At 40.3% G+C, this 25346-nt stretch overlaps 2 protein-coding genes across 4 annotated transcripts; both read right to left on the minus strand.

The window, feature by feature from the left end:
• Positions 1-2954: 2954 nt before the first annotated feature.
• On the minus strand, positions 2955-9832 carry mrgbp (MRG/MORF4L binding protein). Its single transcript, XM_029435231.1, has 5 exons — positions 9589-9832; positions 8512-8633; positions 8332-8413; positions 4219-4293; positions 2955-3222 (listed from the first exon to the last, which is right to left on the minus strand). Exons 1-5 carry the CDS (start codon positions 9728-9730, stop codon positions 2993-2995), a joined length of 651 nt encoding a protein of 216 aa, XP_029291091.1. The 5' UTR covers positions 9731-9832; the 3' UTR covers positions 2955-2992.
• A 1297-nt stretch (positions 9833-11129) lies between these two features.
• hm13 (histocompatibility (minor) 13) lies at positions 11130-24703 on the minus strand. Of its 3 annotated transcripts, XM_029435203.1 has the most exons (12): positions 24258-24701; positions 21539-21574; positions 19004-19102; positions 18820-18902; positions 18632-18720; positions 17798-17883; positions 17243-17368; positions 16588-16645; positions 16320-16440; positions 16112-16214; positions 15530-15615; positions 11130-13848 (listed from the first exon to the last, which is right to left on the minus strand). In XM_029435203.1, the coding sequence occupies exons 1-12, from the start codon at positions 24474-24476 to the stop codon at positions 13776-13778; spliced, it is 1179 nt and encodes a 392-aa protein (XP_029291063.1). In that variant the 5' UTR covers positions 24477-24701; the 3' UTR covers positions 11130-13775. The 3 variants fall into 3 exon arrangements, with proteins under 3 accessions (XP_029291063.1, XP_029291064.1, XP_029291065.1); XM_029435204.1 differs by lacking the exon at positions 21539-21574 and having other exon boundaries at positions 24258-24700; XM_029435205.1 differs by lacking the exons at positions 11130-13848; positions 21539-21574 and adding an exon at positions 13881-14503 and having other exon boundaries at positions 24258-24703.
• Positions 24704-25346: the final 643 nt, after the last annotated feature.

Here is a 25346-nt window from a genome sequence, read left to right on the forward strand (position 1 = left end):
CTGAATATGAAGCTGTGAGTGTGTGAGTGTGTGTGGGTGTGTGTGTGTGAGACACTGAAGAGAGGAAAGATAAGAGCTTTTTCATTGTGTCATTTTAATTAATGTAGCAAACAAATTATCTCTGTACATTTAAAATGTCCCCTTTGAAAATACAGCCAAAGTTTTTCTGAGGAAGAATAAAAGACGACATCAAAAAGGCTGTACAGATCAAATCTGGACTCCCGCAGTTTGTTCCTCGACTGTGACCTTCACCTGACCTTTATCTGTCGGACACGTTCAGACTCCAGCGTTACATCCTTCAGCTGCTGTTTGCTCATTTGTGAATTGCTGAACCACAAATTGAAAGAAATCAACACATTGAACACAAAGTGAAGATATTTTGAAATGGTTGTTTTTCTGTTGCTGATGTTAAACAGTAGTTTCGTCCCACAGCAGGAGGACAGCGCCCCCCTGTGCTCACATTGACGCACTGCAGCTTCCTATTCGTCATTTTATTGTGACATTTGGTTTCAAACTGTGGAAGCTTTCATTTATAAGACAATAAAAGTCGACTGGAATTGTTCAGATTTTGACCTGACAGCACGCTGAGAGCAAAGTCACAGGAACATGAACATATTGTTTATTCCACATATTTATATTTCATTAGAGTATTTAATATCCTGTGTGTATAGTTTACTTATTCCTGCATTATATTTGCACCTTTTTCATATCTTAAGTACACGGTGTGTTGCATTGTTGCAATAAAGACTTTAAATAATAAAGACAATAAATACAAAACCGTACTCTCTCACTCAAACGTATTCAATAACAGATCCAAACAGGAAACCATAAACGGACCGGAAGTGTTAAGAAAAGGGAAACCGGTGCGCAGTGTCAGTTTGTTTCTTCGGAAGTTTATAGCATTTACTTTTTAAACTTGTCTTTTGAGCGTCTGTGGAACAAATCTTTAACGTATGAACAAAGTAGAGACATAAAAACAGAAGTAAAAGTCCTCGATTGAAAATGTAACAGAAATAAGTTATATTTTATATTAGTTATTGATGTGTAAACAAATTGTTATTGCTCATTTTAACTGCTTTATGTACATTTAAGTAGTTAATCAATACAAATGCATCTTTGAAATGATGGTTAGCAGGCAGAGAATGAGTGAAGTGAGATGAAGAGCATTCCATATAAAGTAGAATAACATGGAAATACAAAAGTGGTTCAAAACTGTACAGAAGTAAATGTACTTAGTTACTTTCCACGGCCGCTGTCGAAGCATGAGAAGAGGAGACGTTACTGATCATCTTTAATGACACAAACATCAGCTCATCATACATCAATAAATTAACATGTCGCTGAGAAATTAAAGGGAACATTTTATTTGAATGGTCTGAAGATGAAACCATCAGCGTGTCATTCCCCCGTTTTGCTGAGACTACACAAAGAAACTGAAATACTAAATATATATATCGAGTACTTTCAACATACCGCGACACCGACGCTCTGCAGTCACGTGACTGTCGGCGTCAGACTGCACAAAATAAGACCAAAAGGAAAAGAACAGGAAAACAGAAAATACTCAGTAAGCTTACAAAATGTTATAACATCCATGTTGGACAAAAGTAATACGGTAGCTGAGATTTATTGCATTATATTTAACAGTCGGACGATAAAAACCTCAAAAACCGCCAAATGACCTTCAGTCAGCTGCTGACCGACGGACTTTAGATGAACCGAGTCTTCCCTCTAGTCCCAAACAAACCCGACCTGCTCCAGCTAACGTTATATGAAATAATAATAATGACAAGAATAAAAACAGCATTATTAAAGCACCAACATTAAAATGCTGTTTGGTTACCTTGATAAGAGACCTCGGAGATCATGCCGACGTTGCACCTTTAATACAAACACAGATCTCTCAGGATGCTGTTTGCAGCATGTTTTTAGAACATCAAATGTAAATAAAAACATATTTCATGATTTCTTTCACATGCACTGGACTTGTCTTGTGTGCAGGCTGCATACAGACACGACCTGAAGGAGGCGGAGCCTGTGTGCAGGCTGCATACAGACACGACCTGAAGGAGGCGGAGCCTGTGTGCAGGCTGCATACAGACACGACCTGAAGGAGGCGGAGCCTGTGTGCAGGCTGCATACAGACACGACCTGAAGGAGGTGGAGCCTGTGTGCAGGCTGCATACAGACACGACCTGAAGGAGGCGGAGCCTGTGTGCAGCCCGACACACCAAATCCTTGCTCTTAAAAAAGGAGAATTTCACTGATTTTCCACCTCAGTGTTTCCAGGTGTTGGGGAGCTCTACTGCAGATGTTTTATAGCAGTATAAAGTATTTAGTGTCTCCAGAGGAGTCTGATAAATGTCCTCGAGTGAGGAAGACGTTACACGTTTGAAAAGCAAAACAATCTGAGAGAAAGAGGGGCGCTCACCTCTGCAGCTGCTCCTCTGTGCTGCAGGCCAGAGGCTCCACGACACATTAGCCGCTACTAGCACAACACACCTCAAACCTTGCAATCTCGAGGTGCATTGTGGGTAATGTAGGCAGCAGGTTTTTTTTGACAAAAACAAGAACAAGCGAGGGATAAAAAAAGACTCTCTGACTCTGCAGCGGGAGTCCGACAGTGTTATAGGAGTGCAATTCTGAATCTTTTAAAGCTCATTGCTGTGAGCGCACGGTAAAAAACTGAAGGCGACCCAGAGAGACTAAATCAAACACCCTGGTCTAAAATAACAAATGAATAAAAAGACAAAGAACAACTGAGACACATTTTGCTGACGTTGGGGTCAGATATCAGGCAGCATCATGTGGCTGCACTGAAGCGTCTCCTCCAGCGTGTTGCTGTTTGCAGCGAGTGTCTCGCAGGTTGGATTCCTGTGGCGTCAGATTCTTCTTTACTTCTTTTTTTGTCATTGTTACTGCAGCTGTCCCCCCCCCCCCCCCCCCCCTCTCCTCCACACACACACACACTGTGTCTCTCTGTGTCCACCTCTCAGGTGCGTCTCCTCTTGGCTCCTCCCGGACTCGCGGGGTTGGAAGACGACAGCAGTTTCTCGGCCGCTCGACTCCTCTTCCTCTTCTCCGCCTCCTTCCCTCCGCCTCCCCCTCCTCCCCCTCCTGCTGCCGCTCCTCCTTCACTGCCTCCCTTCTCCTTGTCTCGCTCTCTCTCCTTGTCCCGACTGCTGCTCGTTCGCTCCGAAGTCTTCACTGATGAGTTACTGCCTGAAGACGGAGAGAGAGAGAGAGACAGGAAGTCATATCAACCTGAATATTAAAACAATGGATCTCAAGAACATATTTTATTTTCTGTAAAGCTCTGATGCAGGAATCTAACATGGACAGAAGTCATTCAGCTGAACCTTCAGCTACAGGCTGCTGCACCTGACGACACCATAAAGGAAGGCAGACAGACACGCAGACAGACACGCAGACAGACATGCAGACAGACATGCAGACAGACACGCAGACAGACACGCAGACAGACACGCAGACAGACACGCAGACAGACACGCAGACAGATATGCAGGCAGACATGCAGACATGCAGACAGACACACAGACATGCAGACAGACAGACAGACACGCAGACACACAGACAGACACACAGACATGCAGACAGACAGACAGACACACAGACATGCAGACACACAGACATGCAGACAGACAGACATGCAGACAGACATGCAGACATGCAGACAGACATGCAGACACACAGACATGCAGACACACAGACAGACATGCAGACACGCAGACACACAGACCTGCAGACACACAGACATGCAGACAGACACACAGACATGCAGACAGACACACAGACATGCAGACAGACAGACATGCAGACAGACATGCAGACACACAGACATGCAGACAGACAGACATGCAGACAGACAGACAGACATGCAGACAGACAGAATTAATCCCAAATTGGGGAATTCTTGTGTTACAGCAGCAGTTTATCAGACTACTAAATATATACACAAACACTAGAAAGATATATCTATAGAATATCTATACAATACACAATATAAATACACTATACCAAACTATTACAACTAAAATATAAACATAGATTGGACGTACTCTATATATTGTTTTGTTCTTTAATGAATCATTTAAATGCAATGAGTTTGGGTTTACAGTATTAAACAGTGGAGTCTGTTTAAACTACACAGCTGGGAGGTGTTGTCGAGGTTACTGCTGTTGACAGAGAGACGAGTACCTTCTTCATGTGTAGCTGGAGGTTCCCTCTCCATCCTGAACTCCTCTTTGGTCTCCTCCTCTGAGCCCAGCTTCCCTACAGACAGAGAGACGATTTAAAGAGTCTTAAAATCCCCTACGAGTCAAACGCTTCTGACTCCAGGCGGTTGCATCAAAAGCACCGACTGTTAATCCTCTTTAAAGGTCCGACGTGAGCGACGTGTAGGGACAGAACTCCTCCAGCACTAGTTTTAGTTCAGACTGAAATGTGCTTCATCCCTCGTGTTCTCCTCTGACTTCTCTTCCAGCGCCATCGTTAAAGTACTAAAGTAGGAACGCAGGGTTTTATCTATCGATTCATTTATTTTTATTTCCTTCAGGGAATCAGAATTGTGTTTAAGCCGAACAGGTTTCCACATACAATGAATAATAATGTTTTTCTTTCTTAAAGCGAGAAACATTTTTAAAAACCGTTATAAAATCTAAAAATGTGAACAAGAGACATAAATATACAAACAAGGAAATACAATAAGAATCTGACAAATGACAATATAACATGTACACTATAACATGTACACTATAACATGTACACTATAACATGTACAATATAACATGTACACTATAACATGTACACTATATAACATGTACAATATAACATGTACAATATAACATGTACAATATAACATGTACGCTATAACATGTACACAATATAACATGTACGCTATAACATGTACAATATAACATGTACACTATAACATGTACAATAGATCATGTACACTATATAACATGTACACTATAACATGTACACTATAACATGTACACTATAACATGTACAATATAAAATGTACACTATATAACATGTACAATATAACATGTACGCTATAACATGTACAATATAACATGTACACTATAACATGTACACTATAACATGTACAATAGATCATGTACACTATAACATGTACAATATAACATGTACACTATAATATGTACACGATAACATGTACACTATAACATGTACACTATAACATGTACAATAGATCATGTACACTATAACATGTACACTATAACATGTACACTATAACATGTACACTATAACATGTACACTATAACATGTACAATAGATCATGTACACTATAACATGTACACGATAACATGTACAATATAACATGTACACTATAATATGTACACTATAACATGTACACTATAACATGTACAATATAACATGTACACTATAACATGTACACTATACAACATGTACACTATAACATGTACACTATAACATATACACTATAACATGTACACTATAACATGTACACTATAACATGTACACTATAACATGTACAATAGATCATGTACACTATAACATGTACACGATAACATGTACAATATAACATGTACAATAGATCATGTACACTATAACATGTACACGATAACATGTACAATATAACATGTACAATATAACATGTACACTATAATATGTACACTATAACATGTACACTATAACATGTACAATAGATCATGTACACTATAACATGTACAATATAACATGTACGCTATAACATGTACAATATAACATGTACACTATAACATGTACAATAGATCATGTACAATAGATCATGTACACTATAACATGTACACTATATAACATGTACACTATAACATGTACAATATAACACGTACACTATAACACGTACACTATAACATGTACACTATAACATGTACACTATAACATGTACAATAGATCATGTACACTATAACATGTACAATATAACATGTACACTATAATATGTACACGATAACATGTACACTATAACATGTACAATAGATCATGTACACTATAACATGTACACTATAACATGTACACGATAACATGTACACGATAACATGTACACTATAATATGTACACTATAACATGTACAATATAACATGTACAATATAACATGTACACTATAACATGTACAATAGATCATGTACAATAGATCATGTACACTATAACATGTACACTATATAACATGTACACTATAACATGTACAATATAACACGTACACAATAACATGTACACAATAACATGTACAATAGATCATGTACAATAGATCATGTACACTATAACATGTACAATATATAACATGTACAATATATAACATGTACACTATAACATGTACACTATAACATGTACAATATATCATGTACACTATAACATGTACAATAGATCATGTACAATATAACATGTACGCTATAACATGTACAATATAACATGTACACTATAACATGTACAATAGATCATGTACAATAGATCATGTACACTATAACATGTACACTATATAACATGTACACTATAACATGTACAATATAACACGTACACAATAACATGTACACTATAACATGTACACTATAACATGTACAATATAACATGTACACTATAACATGTACAATAGATCATGTACAATAGATCATGTACACTATAACATGTACACTATATAACATGTACACTATAACATGTACAATATAACACGTACACTATAACACATACACTATAACATGTACACTATAATATGTACACGATAACATGTACACGATAACATGTACACGATAACATGTACACTATAATATGTACACTATAACATGTACAATATAACATGTACACGATAACATGTACACGATAACATGTACACGATAACATGTACACTATAATATGTACACGATAACATGTACACTATAACATGTACAATAGATCATGTACAATAGATCATGTACACTATAACATGTACAATATATAACATGTACACTATAACATGTACACTATAACATGTACACTATAACATGTACAATATAACATGTACAATATATAACATGTACAATATATAACATGTACACTATAACATGTACACTATAACATGTACACTATAACATATACAATATATAACATGTACAATATATAACATGTACACTATAACATGTACACTATAACATGTACACTATAACATGTACACTATAACATGTACACTATAACATATACAATATATAACATGTACACTATAACATGTACACTATAACATATACAATATATAACATGTACAATATATAACATGTACAATATATAACATGTACACTATAACATGTACACTATAACATGTACACTATAACATGTACAATATATCTGAAAGAGCAGTTAGGGTCGAAGTGTTGTGGACAAATGTGCATATAAACGACAGGTGATTTGAACAGAAGGTACTGAGCGTGCCAGAGGGAGGAAAAAAAGATTGTCTGGAATGGAAACAACGAAAAAATGCTTCTAAAAAACGGTGTGTGTGTGTGTGTGTGTGTGTGTGTGTGTGTGTGTGTGTGTGTGTGTGTGTGTGTGTGTGGACCGGCCATCAGAGTGGAGAGCGACGCGAGCAGCTCTATGAGGCTGAGGCACAGCAGCACTTTGAACTCAAAGCCAACATGCTGAACACAACGTTCAACAACTTAGTTTAGTGTGTTGGCGTGCATTCACCAGTCAGCAGTAAACACACAGCACACGTGCGGCTGATGGGAACGCCATTAGTTCTGCAGGTATCGAATCATAAACCAAAGTATCGGACAGATTTAAACTTTGATCAGAGGAAGTGATTTCACTTCATCCTGAGGGAACATGAATATATATTGAAATATTTGCTGTTGTTGTGTATTGTAGTACACTGTGCACATTTTTACTTTGACTTCTCCATGTTTACATAAATATTTATTCTAAAATGGAGCAACTAAGGCAAAATCTAATTAGTTATTAATTACTTAATAGTTGTTGACATATTGCCCTCAAAACAGAAAGTGTCGACCTCATGGTGGCACAAGATGCCAAAGAGTCATCCCGAGGGGAACGAGGACCGACTGACGGCCACATGACGAACATGCTGTCAACAGCACTTACAACCACCATGTTTATACACACTGTATACACACACACACACGTCGGGGGTCTGAAGACGAGAACAGAGCTTTAAAGATGGTTGTGCTCCACACGAGAGAATACAAACAGCTCATGGTGTAGTGATGGCACCACATCCTCACATCTCACCAACTATTTATGTGTGAAAAGTATAAAAAACAGACGCCAAATTATTGTTATTGTTATAATAGAGATCCTTATTCTCACCTTCTTTCACCTCCTGGATGATGTCATCAGGCAGAGAGAAACTCTTCTCTGTGTTTGGGAACGGCAAAATCTCCGACTCGTGCTGCATGACACGCAGAAACACACACACACACATTCAGAGAGGATGAGCACAGGCAGCTCATGCACAGACACAGTGTGTGTATACGAGTGTGTCCTCACCAGAGCCTGCATGTCGTACATCGTTCCCAGATGATCCCAGATGACGGAGGAGGAAACCTGTCGTCCGATGTTCTGGCTGAACTTGTCTCGGATACAGATCATGTGGAAGTGACGGTTCACTCCTGAAGAGAGACAGAGTTACACATCTATGTGCACACGACACACTAACTGCATACAGTATAATACGCTGTGTGCACAGCACAGCTACAAAGTGCTTTATATGGTTGAACCAGGATAAGAACTGCAATGATACAAGAATAAAAATCAGAACATTTGAAATACAAGAATAAAAATGGTGTTTACTTTCTACAGCACAAGTTTCCAGTTAGTATACAAGACGTCAATGTACCATCTTACAATTATAGCAAATTACAAGAGAGACGCAGTGCTTGTGAAAACAAATGTATTTAATATGCACAACAACAAGTGATGTCAAATGGTATTAAAATTAGATTTTGAAGACAGGGCCTTGTAACTATGTAAAGGTTAGAAGCTGTCCTCACGATGTATATTGTACCTTAGTGGAGCATATTAATAGACAGAATCGAACCACATAGAAGTGTAATTGATAAAACTTCCACAAACTTGTATTATAAGTTAAAAACTTATAATATTGCCTGAGGCTTATAGGACCCCTGAGGGTCTGAGGGGGGGGGGGTTACCTTCAACTTTATATTTCTATTAATATCAATACAGAAACATCATATAATAGTAAAACACTGACAGGGAACATTTCACTGCACGACTACGCCAACTTTTACTTTACACACACACACAGCACATTTGGAGAAACGTTTGTAGTTAAGCATTAGGATGTGGTGGCGTGTTGTTGTTGTTGTTTTTAATGTAGCTGCGTTTGTCTCTGATCTGCTTTGTAATCAGTTTAAACTCCATTATGTCCAAGAAAACATCCAACTACAGAAATAACAATATTTTCGGGACCACTCAGAGGTACTTCGGAGACTCAAAGACTGTCCGTGACCCCCAGTTTGGGAAACACTGGAGTAAACTGGCAGAACTGGACAGCCGTTAACGGCTCTAGCAGCTAACATGCTAACAACGTTAGCTGTGTCTTACCGACGGGTTTGTGTCCGATCATCGCGTGAAACAGACAGACCTCCACCTCGTGGCTCCAGACCACCGAGTCCTCCCCGGTAACCAACCCCGAGTCTGGAGGCTTCTCGTCGGTCTGATTCAGTGTCACATCTGCTTCCCCCATTTTCAACTAAAAAGGCTAAAAACAGGCAGAAAGAAGCTAACAGAGCAGCTATGAACAGAATGCCGCCGGCAGCCGGAAATACGATACTACGTCCGGGTATTATTATTTCAGAATAAACGTCTAACGTCTCCGGCACATAAATCTGTCAGGAAACTTCATTTGGACCACAAGCAATTGTATGCAATTAAGTAAATATCAAACAAATGTAAATATATGTACAAATTAAAAAAGAAATGAAAGATTTGACACCCGAAAGTTTACCAAAACATTTGCGTTTTTTCAGAATAAAAGACTAAAAGTCCCTGGTATCTCATACCATCTGTCCGAAAGGTTAAGTTAGTTTGCTCCCTAGGCAACTAAATAAGTAAATAAAAGACAATAATATACAAACAAATAAAGGTAATAAAGGAAAGTCCGATATGGCAGCCGAAGTTATAATAGTTCTGGTCTTTCTTTCAGAACAAAACCATAATGTCAGAAGGTCAACAAATTAGAAAGTCTTTCATTGTGTGTAATGTAATATCAGCCATTCGTGGGTTATGTTTGGATCTTAAATCACTCGCAGAAGAAAATTGATTGATGGGAAATCTTTGCGTAATTGTTGGCTTTGTGATCTCGTGTCTTTTGTTTGTGAGATTTTTACACTATAATTTAGTCTTAATGGGACATTTTCTTTGTACAGACTTGTCATTAATGTTGGATAAGTCTATTGACATGGAACAATCTGAATTTCATCAAATTATTTGACAAATATTTAAATGTAAACTTTTTATCACTTAGTACTATTTTTTATTTTACGCTCGTCTGCAGTGAAATATATATATTTTAAATAATATGTAATGTTATATTTTTCTATAATTGCTCAGAACATAACCTGACATGATTGTTGTGGGTTCACTGGAACAGTTTGAGTGTTCAGTTGCAAGATTAAAACTATTATGGCTGTTATTTACGAGCCGCAGATCTGTAGGTGTGGATGTGCGTCGTCCCTGTTAAACGTGGAGTTACTCAGGGATCTATTCTAGCTCCTCTGTTGTTCTCTGGACACTGCATTTACTTTAAACAGACAAGTATACTGAAGAAAACCATGTCTGAATACTTAGATACTGTCATTATATAAAATGTTGTGTCAAAACAAGCAAAAATGCAATTTCAAACATTTTAGTTTTGCTGCTCTTTATGTAAAGTCTCAATACTTTAATTTATAAATCAAAAGGATGCTGAAAAACGAATTATTAAATGTTCCCAGAAACATTTAAAAGAAAATTGGGGATGCAGCTTTTTGCAATTATGCACCAAAGCAAAGGAGCTACACAAATAAAGCTTATTATTATTATTATTATTATTATTATTATTATTATTATTTAAAACTGCTGTCAAAAACCAGACTGACTCAGAGTTATGCTTCTCTATACGGTGATCAAAACTTTTATTGCAAATAAAACAGATACAGTTTGGGCCGTAAAATGACCTCCTGCACAAACGCAACCAGAGAGAAAAAGAAAGAAAAACATTTCAGGTACATTATATTTAAAATGGTGAGAGGCTACTGAACGTCACAGAGCTGAATATGAGCATGATACGTCTATTTATTTTAATGGTTTACATCAAAATACAAAACTGTGCATCTCTTAATAAAGCAACAACATCGAGAATAACAATGTGAGGCTGAACCGTCAGAGCAGCTTTCCTCAAGCATCCAGAAACTTAAACATCTGCTTTACATTTTCAAAATGTGAGCAAGACATCAAAATTAAAAACACACCAAATCTTTGTGACTACCACGTGGTGTCCTGGAGGAAAGACTTTAAATTAAATAAAAAATGCTTCTCCCAATGCCATTAAATAATAACTGTCCAATTAATAAAAAGTAGTACACATTGAGTTCTGTGATGAAGTCAGAAGAATGTTGAAAGAGAAGTCTACTGACGTTTAAAGAGTCTTTTATAGATCATCTCTTCTCATGTTATTTTTAACCATTTGTTTTTATGCGTCTCTTAACGTTACGGAAGTTTGATATTAAATTGCTGAAGAAGCCCTTTAATACCAACAATCTTTTAGACATAAAAGCAAAAGTGATGCTTGAACATCTGCATGAAGACAAACATCAGCTGCTGCTCGACTCAGTCCAGAGATGTTTGTCATGTCCGACAAAGTGTCGACTGTAGCAGATCTTTTGTTACTAACATTTTAGAACTCATGGAGTCTCAGATCGGATGTTGAACTCAAAGTGTCTCTGATGAAATCATGGCTTTCTAAAACAAGGAACACAAAAAGAAGAATGTGTTGATGAATAAATCGTTTGGTATAATGTCTTCTTTTGTCAGATGTCTATCATAACTGAGAATGCTTGTGGAAAAACACCTACGCTCCCGTCTCCTCGGCTCATTCTAACCGCTTATAGGATGAGGAGGCCACGGGGCCCCGCCCCTCGCAGCCTCTCCACCTATAAGATCAGAGAACGAGGACTGGAAGTATTCAGCAGAGGAGGTTCAGTTTCCCTCCTCCTCCCTTTACTCCTCACGTTCATCTCTCAGGCCAGAACTTTAAGACAAAAGTGCAGATTGTTTTACTTACATTTCTTCTGGTTAAATAATGAAGTAAACTCTGCAGACTAAGAAAAAGTAGCCGAGTGTGGGGGAAACATTTTGTCCCTTTGGTTCGCAACTACAGCTGAATTAGCGTGCATGCTCTAAAACATTCACAAAGGTCATGTATAACACTTACTATTTAGAGCACAACACATGTTCTGGACAAATGAACCATAACCGTGTTTTCAAACCATCATGAATTGGAACCAAAGTCTTCCAGGAAGGAAGAAAGGACAAGGAAAATAAAATCGAATACATTTCAGCCTATAATGTGCGTTAAAGGCTACAGCGACCAGCTGCTTTAGGAAGTTACTGAGGCTTTAACTAAATGAAACTAACTATATATCCGTGAGGTGTTTAAGATGTATGTAGCAACACTTTATTGGTTTGGATCTGAACATCAAATGTGTTTACAATAAGGGAACGATTAGTTGCTCGGCTTTAAGTGTAAGAAAAGAAAACTTAAAACAAAAAAAAGAGCAAATAACACAACAAAGACTGACTGATAATAAAATGACCTCCATCACTGAATGTGACGTAAAGCTGCAAATGGTCACTGCAGGTTTAAAGAGGACATATTAGCCCCACAGGACAAATCAGTGGGAATTATTTCCTGGCAGGCAGCTGGGATAGAGAACCGATCTCTACGTACAGTACAGCTTTGACAAAAGATCAAATAACTGGATACAATCAAAAACTTCTAACTGGATTTCATCTTAAAAATCTGGCCTTTAACAAAAAAACTGAACCGAACCAACAGAAAACACTGATGTGAGAAAGCAGAAGGCAGAATGAGAAATAAACCCAGAGACAAAGAACCACACACACCTGCATGATTGACAGGAGGAGGAGTGGTGTCGATTGGAGAAGTTACACCTGGATTATTCAAATGAAGGAGAATCGTGGTTCTTTGTTTGAAGGCTTTAAAAGAAGAAGAAAACGACAGAAGCACTTATTTCACTGGCTGAGTTTGTCCACTGTTGAGGCCGTTTGAAGACCGAACGCTCTTTCGAAACAGTGGAAGTTTAGTTTCCTGATCTATCTGAGCCGACAAGCTGCAAACACACGAGGAGGTCAGATGTGGTGATGCTGCGGCTGCTTCACATGCAGACTATGAACATACAATAAAACCAAGAGGACACTCTGTGGGTGTTTTTGGGAGAAAGCCGCGGAGGACTTGTGTTCCTGTGCGAGGGCAGCTGAGAGACAGAGAGAGGAATCACGGCAGGTCTGTCGTAACGCAACGACCTTTAAATTACAAACACCACCACAGGTAGCACGACAGCAGCCGTTACCACGGGGACCAGCGGCCGCTTCCACGGTTACCAGAGACAAACAACGCTGGCTACGTGAGCCCCGTTTCCCCCTGTGACGAACAGGAAGCTGGAGAGGTGGGAGCGGGCTGGATGAGAAGTGTTTGGGGGGGGGGGGGGGGGGGGGGGCAGCGATGGATGCTATTGGTCCTTCTTCTCTGATTCCGAGTCGTCTTCTTTAGCCTCCGTGTCCTCAGGAGGGGTCTCCTCGTAACTGTAGAGGGACACGACAGGAGATATAACCACAACAATCATAATGAGAATCAGCAGAACACATGGAACATACCCAGGATGCACCTCCCTTCTCGCTCACAGTGTCTGCAGCATCGTGAACATGGACTACTGTCAGCAGAGCGGCGTATCGTACAAAGGAAGACGCTGAATATTAAAGACTAAAAGATTTGCGTAAAAAATATTGAATACTGAAATAACTTTATATTTATTTATGTTATTTGGGAGTTAACTTGAATATATTCACTATGAACAAGACTTTGCCTGAAGTTTAATATTTAAAATGTAATGTTTGTAACAATCATTTCTGAGAACACACGGAGATAATTTAGTTTGATGGAGTGATGCAGTACATGTACATGTGGTGACACACAGAGCGACAGGCGGATGGAGCGACGACAGCACGTGTTAGCAGGTCGATTACCTGCCCAGGTGAGACAAGAGGAGGGGGAGGGGCAAAGAGAGAGGGGCGGGGCCTCTACATGGCGGTGGGCTGTAACCGCCGGCGACGGGGGGAGGAGCCTGTCACCGTAGAGACGGCATCCATGGAGCCAGCCAGGCTGGCGGGCGAGCCGCTGACGGTTGGGAAGGAAGTGAGCCTGGGAGAGCCAGGGAGAACCTCCTCTGACGACTCAAAGCTAACCACGGGGGAGACGGGAAACAGAGGGAGGGGAGGAAGAGAGGAAAGAATGGATGGGTAGGGAAAGGTAGCGGAGAAAATAAGAATAAAAAATATAGGGGAGGTAAAGAGAGGACGGGAAAGGTGATAAGAAAAATTAAGAAAAAAAGGGAAGAGAGAAAGAATGTGGTAAGTTTCTATCTTAAACTCTAACGTTAAAAACTACGACAGAACGACTAAAATATTTGAGAAATGACAGAGATGGAGAATAAAGGAGGAGACAGGACGAGAAAGAAGAGGTGAGGTGATGAAGGAGCCGAGGAGGAGGGAAGATGGCAAGAACAAAAAGGAAAGAGGAGGACGAGTGATGGGACTGAACCAGGATTAGGAAGTGAAATGATGAGTTCTGGAGAAGCAGGTGGGCGGGCGACAGACAGACAGACAGACAGACAGGCAGGCAGACAGGCAGACAGGCAGGCAGGCAGACAATCTGCTCTCAACATTACAAGCTCCCGAAAATAAAATGATGCAACGTCTCAAGTCCTCTGAAGGGAGGGATTTGGTTATTTCGGCACTTTACAGCAGCTGACAGCCAGTTTACACAAATGTTCCTCTTTTTGAGTTTTGGGCAGATAAATAGTTTATTGTTTTAAAAGAAAGTCAAAAGGTTTTCACTCCAAACAAACAAAGCAACCAGCTGATAGACGTCAGCGCAGACACCATTAAACCTGGTTCTATTGTATTTAAAATACATTTCATTATTTTAGTACTAAAAGCCAAGAAATGCAAATCTTCACATTGTTAGATATTTGAGGAAATGTTTTACAACATAAGACTTACGAATACAAAAAGAAGTCTCGATGAGGTTTGACTTTGATGCTGTTCTGGACAATAACAACGACGGGGTTTGTTCCAGAAGCTTCTCAGCGCCGCTCGCATCAAATATCTCACAACATGAACCAGTGAGACTAAAGTCTGGAGCCCAAACGCCAACAAACGAATCATCACATGGCTACCAGGATGTGTGGTTGCCGTGGTTACTCACCTGAACAGCTCCGTGAACTCTCCTCTGATCAGCGCTACGATGACGGGGAAGCCGATGCAGGCTGGGACCAGGTAGAGCAGAGCGGGCTACACAAACACACACAATATAAGCTCGTTATGAATTTTTATTACACGGCTTTGTTGAGTACTGGACTCTGATTGGTCCATTACGGCCGTCTACGGTCATTCTTTATGGAGTGGTCCGCTGGGGCAGCAGCATCTCGGCCGCTGAACAGAAACTGGAACCATTTAGTGAAAAGGGGCAAACGTCGGTGAGGCCACGTTGTAATGAGACAGGAAGCTTAATTACAATGCTTCATCAGTCTGGACAGCAGTCGAGCGTCGGTGTAGCAGCCGTGGCTTACGTTACGCTTCAGGTGCTTTTCCATGCAGACAATAAAAACAAACATCCTGCCCCATTACAAATCCAAGAATATTCTCTGCACAAAGACCTGTGAACATCTTTAAGGAGGGTGTTGGTCTGACAAAGGTTCCATCTTTGGTTTTCAGTGCTTGTTTGGACAAACACTTTCCATATGACCCCCACCTGGCAGTGCATGACCTCTGACCCCTTGCCTCGTACCTGTGCGTGTTTGAAGGTGTGCATGACGAAGATGGTGAGACCCAGTCCGAAGATGTAGGCCAGGAAACTAGAGTAGAAATATGTTCTGCTGTTCCTCTTCAGGCTGCAGGTAGAAAGACAAGTTTTAACAAATAAAAATGGAGATGAAGAAGACGACAGATCCTGATCCGTCATTATCAACAGTAGAAGAAGAGAGGGCGGGTGTTACCTGACGTCAAAGCGCAGCAGCAGGGCGATGAAGATACCTGGGATGACGATGTCCCCCAGACCCAGCATGGCAAAGTTACTGGCGTCAAGTCCTCTCTCCAGCAAGTCCTGAGGAAACACCACTGAGGAGACACACGCGTCATTCAATGAGCATAACAACTCTTTCTAAAAATAACCACACACCACGTGAGCACTGAGGCGGTGCCTCGTGTATGCAGACAGTCGTGCGGACATTCACTTAAAAACGGCCCACGATCTCACATGCTTACATTTGATTGGTGCTTCAAAGGACTTGGCGACGGTTACCATGACGTTGGTCCCAAACACCTGGAGAAGAAAGAATTTGAAAAGATAAATTATGTTGAATTTGTTGTGAACATCATCAGACATTTTAAAGTCCCTCTATTCCATACATGCAGAAAAGATGTATGGATAAATGCCAATATACAAATATTTGTATTATGTTGAATGAGTTAAATATTATTTTGGTTTCTAGAACATTTGCAGCTGGACTCGTTTCTGAATGGCTTCCTCCATTAAGGTTTGTAGATAAAGTACTTGTTTTATTCCTGGCAGCATCTTAGAGTATTAAACAAATTAAAACAAACACAAAACACATGGATTGTTCTGATTAAAATGAGCCCGTCTGGCTGGATGCATTTACACGATGACTCATGTTCATTAATGTGCATCGTCTCTTTTTACATGAATACAAAATAACTTAAATAAAAGGTTGGAGACCTGTTTACTGTATATATGCATGTGAGGTGGATGTAGTGCAACAATAAATGCAAAGAATACCTCACATTACTGCAGCTGCTGCTGTCAGCCAATCAGAGCATTCAGTTCTGAGTCGTTCTTAACTCAACTCATTTTCATTAAACTTGTAACGTATTGTAAGTGAATGTGTGAACAGTGTCTCACCCAGAACACGTCGTAGACGAACAGCCCCCCCAGCAGGATGCAGCCGGTACTGACGTTGTTCAGGTGGAGCAGCTCAACTCCATTCAGGGCAAACGCCAGGCCAAACACGTTATTGGCTATCCAGTGCTGTGATGTCACAAAACACAATCAATCAAATGTTATTTATATAGCCCAATATCACAAATTACACATTTGTCTCAGTGTGCTTTACAGACTGTACAGCATGTGACCCCCGTGTCCTCAGACCCTCGCACAAGGAAACACTCCCCAGAAGAAACCGCACAATTAAAAAGAGGAAAATGGAAGAAAGCTCCGGGAGAGACCGAGGAGGATCCTCTCACAGGACGCACAGACGTGCAGTAGATTAGACATTAAGACTGCGATGTGACCTAAACGTCTGTGATTGGTTACTCAGTACTGTGACATCGTAACACACAAATACGACACCGGCTCTGTGCAGCTCTGTGCAGCTCTGTGATGTCATGAGGACAGGTGTCACTCACAATCACTGAGATATTTAATCTTTATCTTTCAAGTGAACTCGTCAGACTTTACCTTTTTGAGCAGGTACCAGACTCCCACCAAGCTGCTGATGACCAGACACACCAGGTTCTTTGTGTCAAACTCATAGTTGACTATTTCTGCAGAGACAGAGAGGTTTGAGAGGTCAGATTAAAATAAATAAACTTTATTGTGAGTCAGGTCTCAGATATTTCTGCCTCCAACACAATCAGGTGGAAGTGACTTGAATTGAGTTTGTAGAGTGTACGGCTCTGAAAACAGATTTAAGAACATCAGCCGCGTGTCTTCACAGAAAGTTGAAAGAAGTCCTGATGAAAATGATCTCCTGTGTGTTCTGTGGATTATCCAGAGCAACACATACGTGTACGTGCACAAAACATTCCAGTTATTGACCTTATTCTGAAACGGACAATATTCCTACTAAGACTAATATTCCTGTTGCAGTCGTCGAAGGTTTCCCCCGGGAGCCGACGCGTTGCTGTTGCACATATTCAAAGAACCTGTTGATGTCCAAGTCTCTCTTAATGTTTTTCTTTCCGACCAGAAATGTGGACTTTTCTTTTGGGCATGAATCTCCACCTACATCTCCACCAGCATCTCCACCAGCATCTCCACCAGCATCTCCACCAGCATCTCCACCAGCATCTCCACCAGCATGTCCACCAGCATGTCCACCTACATCTCCACCAGCATCTCCACCAGCATCTCCACCACCAGCATCTCCACCTACATCTCCACCTACATCTCCGCTACATCTCCACCTACATCTCCACCTACATCTCCACCAGTATCTCCACCAGCATCTCCACCAGCATCTCCACCAACATCTCCACCTACATCTCCACCTACATCTCCACCAGCTCTCACCTTCTTTGGACTCTTCGGCGCCCTGAGTGAAGAGCAGCTGGTACTGTTTGTTGGAGAAAGAATGTGGAAAGATTCTGGACATCAGAGGACTACGAGACAGAAACAAGAAGAAATGATTAATCACCTAGAAGATCATTTAACTTGCACGTGTCATATTTCCCAACACATCCGTCTGAAGGTTGCTTTACCTCATGGTGTGAGACAGAGCCAGGACGCCCAGGCCGAAGAAGTAGACAGACAGCAGCATGTTGATGTACTCTTGAGAAAATACCTGCATGAGAACACATGACACTGAGTGTGGCTGTGGATGCATCTATCCAAACCCTCGCTACACGAGGCCCCTGCAGGAGGGCTGAGGAAACCCTGTGTTACCTTGAAGAAAAGGTAGAGCCCAAACAGAGTGCAGCTGGCGATGATGGGAAACCTGGCTGCGTCTCGACTGGTGATCGTTTCTGGCATGTCTGATGCATTCTGGGAGGAGAGAGACAGATAAATACGGCGATTAGAAAAGTACATGTGTCTTTGAAAGAGATGTTGTGGCACCCAGTGTTCATTTAAACAAAAACAAACGCTATTTTTTAAGTTAGTTAAACCAAGAAACGCAGTTAAATTGTGCCACCAAAAAGTATTAAAATAAACTCAGCGGAGGTTAGTCAAACACAGCTTCATGCATTTAACAAACAACTCTTTCTACTTTAACATGTAATATTTTATGTAAAAGGGATCATTGTTTATTAAGACTTAGTGTAATTTCTATAGGTAATAATTCTGTTAAATAAATAAAAATCTGGCAACAGAGCGACTTAATAAAAAGTATATATATTGATGTCCCAAGGGTCAAATAGTGAAGGAGCAGAATACAACTTATCCTCAACACAGAACACGCTCTATACTAATAATAACTGCTGGTGTTTCCCGTCTGACGTCTCCGTCAGTGATCGTCACGGTGTCCCCGGAGCTCATGCAGTGTTATTATTACTGCATGACGGACTACAGTGCAGAGTTTTAATCAACCAGAATGATCCTTTAAGTCCTGCTCCTTTCGTGAGGTGGATGGGAGCCTTGTATTGTGACAGCGATGGGACAGATCATGGATGTAGCAATGTAGCATTATTATGACTTAAAGAGGAGTACAGAGTACATACAGTAGAGTACCAGAGAGGTTAGCTGGCCGATACGCTGCAAGTCTTTCCCTCAGCCTCGTGCAGATGTGTGTCTGCATGTGACCCGCTTCTCCTTCCACGTCAACCAGGAAGAAGCAGGGAATTAAACTCCATAATGGCGCAGATGTAACCACGTTGAACAATCCTGTTTGTGTTGGCTGCTTCAGTCAGTTTCCACCAGAGCAGGGGGGCTAAACATGCGGCCCGCGGGCCAAAACCGGCGGGATGACTTTGCAAAGTGTAAAACTGAGTTTTGATCATAAAGTAAAATCCTGTTCCAGATACCTGTGACTACATGTGTCTTTGTAGACACCGATCTGTACGTTGTAACGCACGTGTGTAAACGATCAACTGATAATATTGTTGAAATGTAAACTTGTTGATAATGTTTTGTAAAAAGCTTGTACGTGTACTTTTGAAGGGAAACATTGTGAGTTGTTGTTATTTACAGGTCGTCGTGCTGTGATGTTACTGCTCCGGCCCACTTGAGATCAGATTTGACCCCCGTAGAGAGTCACTTATCAAAAATTCAAATTGTCGTTTGAATTTGGGGGGAAATAAAATGTAAGATTCAAACATTGTAAGACCAACAGAGCGTTTGAACTAGTTTGCACTATTGCATGCTCTATTGTCGGATCTGTAAACTAAACTAATCAATAAAAAAAGGACACTAGCGAGCAAAGCAACCCTTTTATTATTATTATTATTATTATTATTAAAGCGCACCTGAGCTGCTCACCTGTACAGCCTCGTCTGAGTACCGACTCAGGACACAGAGTGCAGCTGTTTGACGCGACACAGTAAAATATAAACCCGACTGTAGGGATGTGCCGCCTTTACTTTTAAAACATATGTTCCTGTGTTCTGTAGTCATTCACCTCAAACAAGTTCCTTAAGTTGAATAAAGTAATTCATCGTACTAAAATGAGTAAGTCTTTTATCAACGCTAATGATTAGAACTCGTCAACATCGACACATTCTTGTTATTGTGGTTACAGAAACGTTCTGTGCCGTCAGTTCGCAGCAAGCAGGAGTTTTTTGACCGCAGTGAAAATGTTGTTTTTGAAAGAATAAACTAACAAATATTGATCGACGCAGAATACTTTGTTAGATAAAAACATGTTTGATTCCATCTACCTTTAAATCAGTCCATTGTGACTTTTGAGCAACGCTCTGGAGTTATTTGAGATGTTTGGATCACACAAAACGGAAACAATTCTAATAATATTAGTGTAGCCTAATATTAATCTGCAGCGTCGCAGACACACTGAGCGGTACTGCTGCCAAAGACAAACAGACGGAGTGACTACAGCAGACTGACAGAGAAGTCTGAGAGTCACCTTCATCTATATTCTCCTCCATCTACTCCCCCGAGAGAGAAACTGGGACAGAGGAGGAGAGAGAGAAAGATGAGCAAAATGATGGGAAAGTTAAAAGGAGATGAAGACAAATAATAATTGCAAAAGAATCAGACCTGTAGCTTATTTAGGAACACATATGCAAGTGTCCCAAATCAGAATTAAATCCCACGTTATGAAAATAACAGATCTGAGTCTCATTAGTGCAGAAATTGTTTTTGATTTGAGCCACTTTTGCCTGCAGTCTGTAGCCAAAGTGTCCTCGAGCAAGGCAGGGCAGGGACTCCTCATCACTCACTGTTAGTGAGCTAAACACCTCCACTGTTATTTACTGTTGTGTTAGTGCTGTGTGTGTATTTGGTGCTCACAGCGGCTCTCATACTCACTCTGAACCCAGAATCGTAATCATTTTCTCCAAGCTCCTACAGACAGACAGACAGACAGACAGACAGAATGGATGGACAGACAGATGTGCACAGACAGACAGGGAGAGAGAGGGATCAAAGAGGAGGACTGGAAGCAGGGCCCCGACATCTAAATGAACAGGAAACATCTCGTCATTGTTGATATCCAAGAAGAAAACAGTTTAAATGATTATGTTTTATTGTATCTGACTTCATTATAGAGATGACTGACAGGAGAGAGAAACAGGAAGAATGAAGAAGAAGAAAAGCAGAAAGGATGACATGCAACAAAGTTCAGGAGCCAGATTTAAACCCAGTTACACCACACCTGAGACAATACCTCAGAACATACGAGACTATACTCAGATTTACTTGCCTTTTCTCAAACTGTGTCTCTACTGGCCACCATACATTCTCACTGCGAGCCTAACATATTACATTACTGTCAACAAGCCTGTAATCACTGTCACACTAAATATACATTTTCCATCTATAACTCTTTTTTAAATGCAAACTAATATTCTCATTCTGATTGGGCCTGTAAGAAAATGTAGAGGAATTACTGAAGACTACAAACTGACTGAAACACATTTGACACAAGAAGAAACAACTAAACTGCCTTCACTCAAAATGTGCTTTTACAATATTAAATCAAAATGTGTTGCAGAAATCAATGTGATGCTGCTGACGGCAATGTGTGAACTCGTTGTTCCTGTCAGACACAAAGTCAGAAACTAAATCAATCATATGCTGTGCACAAATAATGTGATACAGCCGCCATATTTTAGTTTAAAGAAGGTCTCCTTTACATATTCAAATAAATGCATTTAAAGCCAATGTATTTGAATGCATTTCACTAACGTGCAACTGAATCTCTACCAACACATTCATTCAGATTAATCAATTAACTGTGTGGTCTATAAACTGTAGTCGTACAACTCCTTGTGCAACATACAGTAAAACAAAATCTAAAATATATTAGATGTATTCTCACAGAAGACTAGGACAACTGCAAATCTTCACAGAAGCTGCAACCAGTGAGATGAAAAGTCACTTAAACGCTTAATAAATCCTGTCATTGATCAACTTCAGCTCTGGAGTGACACATATCATGTGTTAACACACCACAGGTGAATTTAATATTTTCAGGTAACTGGATTCATTTAAAAACAGAGGTTTTCAATAATACATTCGCCTCAAGCCTCAGAACTAAAGAGCTGAAGTCAATTCTCCTCCTCCAGCGTCACCGAGCGCGTGTGGCCTTCAGTGATCATCATCATAAGCTGAACTACCTGCAGCAGCTGCTCCTCTTAATGCAGTCAACAGCTGCATGTAAAAGATACATCCGTTTATTCCACACATTTATACATCATTACAGTATTTAATTCCACTGTACACTATTTAAAATGGTCTGTTTCATCTTATTTCTGCATTTTACTGGCACCATTAAGTCTCTTGCACTAGTTATAACTTTATTTCATATTGTATGCTGCGTTGCTGGAGGAGCCTGGCACTTAAGACTTCCAATACTGTCACAAGTCATGCCTTCAAACTCTTGCTTAAGTAAAAGTATATTAGTATTAGCATCAAAATATAATTTAAAATAGGCTACCAAAAGTAAAAGTACTAATTATGCAATATGCAGAAGCTCCCATTTCTCAACAATATAAATTATATTTTTGTTTTATAAATATTGATGCATTAGTGCGTTGGTAACTTTGTTGCAGCTGGAGAAGGTGGAGCTAATTTATATATCACATTTGTATACATTATAATAATTCATCATAATCTGCAAAGTTATTCAAACTAAATCTAGAGGAGGAAAAAGAAAAACATATTTGCTTCTGAGATGTAGTGGAGTAGAAGTATAAAGTGTACTTTCCATCTTCAAGTCATCACCACAGTGAAACCATCACCAACTCCATGCTGCAGACAGGATGTGGTTTTTTACTAAACTGCGCATGTCTGCAAAACCCCCCCAAAAAGTGCAAATAAATGCCTGATGTACACGTCACACACCTGAAGCTGTACAACTGCTCAGCTATCAGCCACTTTAACCTACTCTATCATGTCTTTAATGTCACACACATAACGGGATTTAAAAGTGATATGTTCCCTTCTCACTGTATATCGTGTGTTTCTGGCCGACTCCCTGCGAACCTGTCCAGGTGACTTCTTCTGGCCTGGTTCCTCAGCCAGGTAAGAAGTGTGACAGCAGGTAAACACCAGGGGACACAAGTGTAAATAGACACCTGGGTACGCGATCATCATCACCATCAAGAGTGACCATCACCGCACAAACCACCGAAAAGTACAACCACAAATAGTGAATACTTTTGTTTTTGTCCATTTAAAAACACCCTAAATGAACCAGCACACGGTCCCGGACACGACAGAGAACACGCAACAAGTTGACAATATAACCGTTACATTGCGCACAGTTGTAACGTTAGTTCGACCTTATTTCCGCTCATTTTTAATTATATTAATTACACTTTTAAATAAATATAAGGCTTTGTTTAGCTGTAGCCTTGGATTTGATCAGTGTTTAGTCAGAGCAATATTATTTAGGACATTTTGAATTAAGCTGTTAGCTAGCCGTTAGCTGAACTAGCTAGCCGGTGGAGGCTAACGGCAGACGGGCTGAAGAGAAGCCGCATCACCGAGGTCCGTTCAGGGGGGGGCTCCCGCTCCAAGTTACCTTAGATTTGGAGCAGGTGACGGACCGCAGGGCTCCGAAGAAGATGGGAAGCAGCGCCATGAACACCAGGCTGCCATATGCCAGCGCGGTGCCCTCCGGACTGGCCACGAATTTAGCCGTAGCGTTGAGCGCCTCGGTCCCGTTGGAGTCCGTGGCGTTCAGGATAGCGGCGGCGGCGGCCTCTGGGGCCGAGGCCTGGACTAGCTCTGCCTCGGACATGGTTCAGAAACGGGCTTCAGTGGCGGGCCGCGGGCAGTGCTGGAGCGGCGGCAGAGACTGACAGACGGGTGGTGGTGGAAGCTGCTGTGTGTTTCTCATTCATCTACAGCTGCAGCTGCTGTTAGTCTCCTTAAGGCCACGTTTCCTAAAACACTGAGCAGAGAGGAGGCAGCAGCGAAGAGGTCTCACTCTGCCGCTGTTTCCGGGGACCGTAAACCTCACTGACAAGCTCTTTACTTTGTCATATGCACTTTGTTCTCAGGCTTTCTCCAACAATGCTACTGCATTATGTATACAGATGAGAATTAGAAAAATAAGACATATATAGTGCAGAAGTAAAAACACAATACATATCATATATATTACAAAAGAGCTTAATGCAGAAGTTTCTACAATTATTTTAGGGTTATTTAGTTTTTATGGTCTTTAGTTTGTCTTAGTTGCTTTGTAGGTTGTAAATGTTACTGTATAATGCATGCACTTTTTCTAATCAAGACGCTGTGTTAGTTAACATATATTTTAAATCTGTTATAGCCGTGTATAGCCCCCGATTCTCAAGCTTCAGATGTCTTATCAGGGTGTCTCATTTTACATGTCTCCATTATGTCTAGTGATTGTACCATGATGATATAATAAACTATGATACTATCATAAACTGGTGTGCAGTAGTGATGAAATAAATAAACTGGAATATAGACAGGATAAAAACAAAATATACTGTGATGTGTGCAGATATAAACAGGTAGTAATATATATATATATATATATATATATATATATATATATATATATATATATATATATATATATATATATGTATATGTATATATATAGAGAGGTAGTAACATTAAGTCTGCTTTCATGCAAAAT

This window comes from Cottoperca gobio, chromosome 7 (assembly GCF_900634415.1).
Source record: "Cottoperca gobio chromosome 7, fCotGob3.1, whole genome shotgun sequence".
In the NCBI taxonomy this organism is placed as follows: domain Eukaryota; kingdom Metazoa; phylum Chordata; class Actinopteri; order Perciformes; family Bovichtidae; genus Cottoperca; species Cottoperca gobio.

What these genes read in the sequence shown, in the direction of transcription:
- mrgbp (XM_029435231.1), bottom strand. Translation starts at nt 9,730, where the DNA reads ATGGGGGAAGCAGATGTGACACTGAATCAGACCGACGAGAAGCCTCCA. An exon ending in GATCGGACACAAACCCGTCG is followed by an intron (nt 8,634 to 9,588) that starts GTAAGACACAGC and finishes GTCTCTCTTCAG; the next exon opens with GAGTGAACCGTCACTTCCAC. An exon ending in TGTACGACATGCAGGCTCTG is followed by an intron (nt 8,414 to 8,511) that starts GTGAGGACACAC and finishes CGTGTCATGCAG; the next exon opens with CACGAGTCGGAGATTTTGCC.
- hm13 (XM_029435205.1), bottom strand. Translation starts at nt 24,476, where the DNA reads ATGTCCGAGGCAGAGCTAGTCCAGGCCTCGGCCCCAGAGGCCGCCGCC. An exon ending in CGCCGAAGAGTCCAAAGAAG is followed by an intron (nt 17,884 to 18,631) that starts GTGAGAGCTGGT and finishes CTGTCTCTGCAG; the next exon opens with AAATAGTCAACTATGAGTTT. An exon ending in CTTTGAAGCACCAATCAAAT is followed by an intron (nt 16,441 to 16,587) that starts GTAAGCATGTGA and finishes GTGTCTCCTCAG; the next exon opens with TGGTGTTTCCTCAGGACTTG.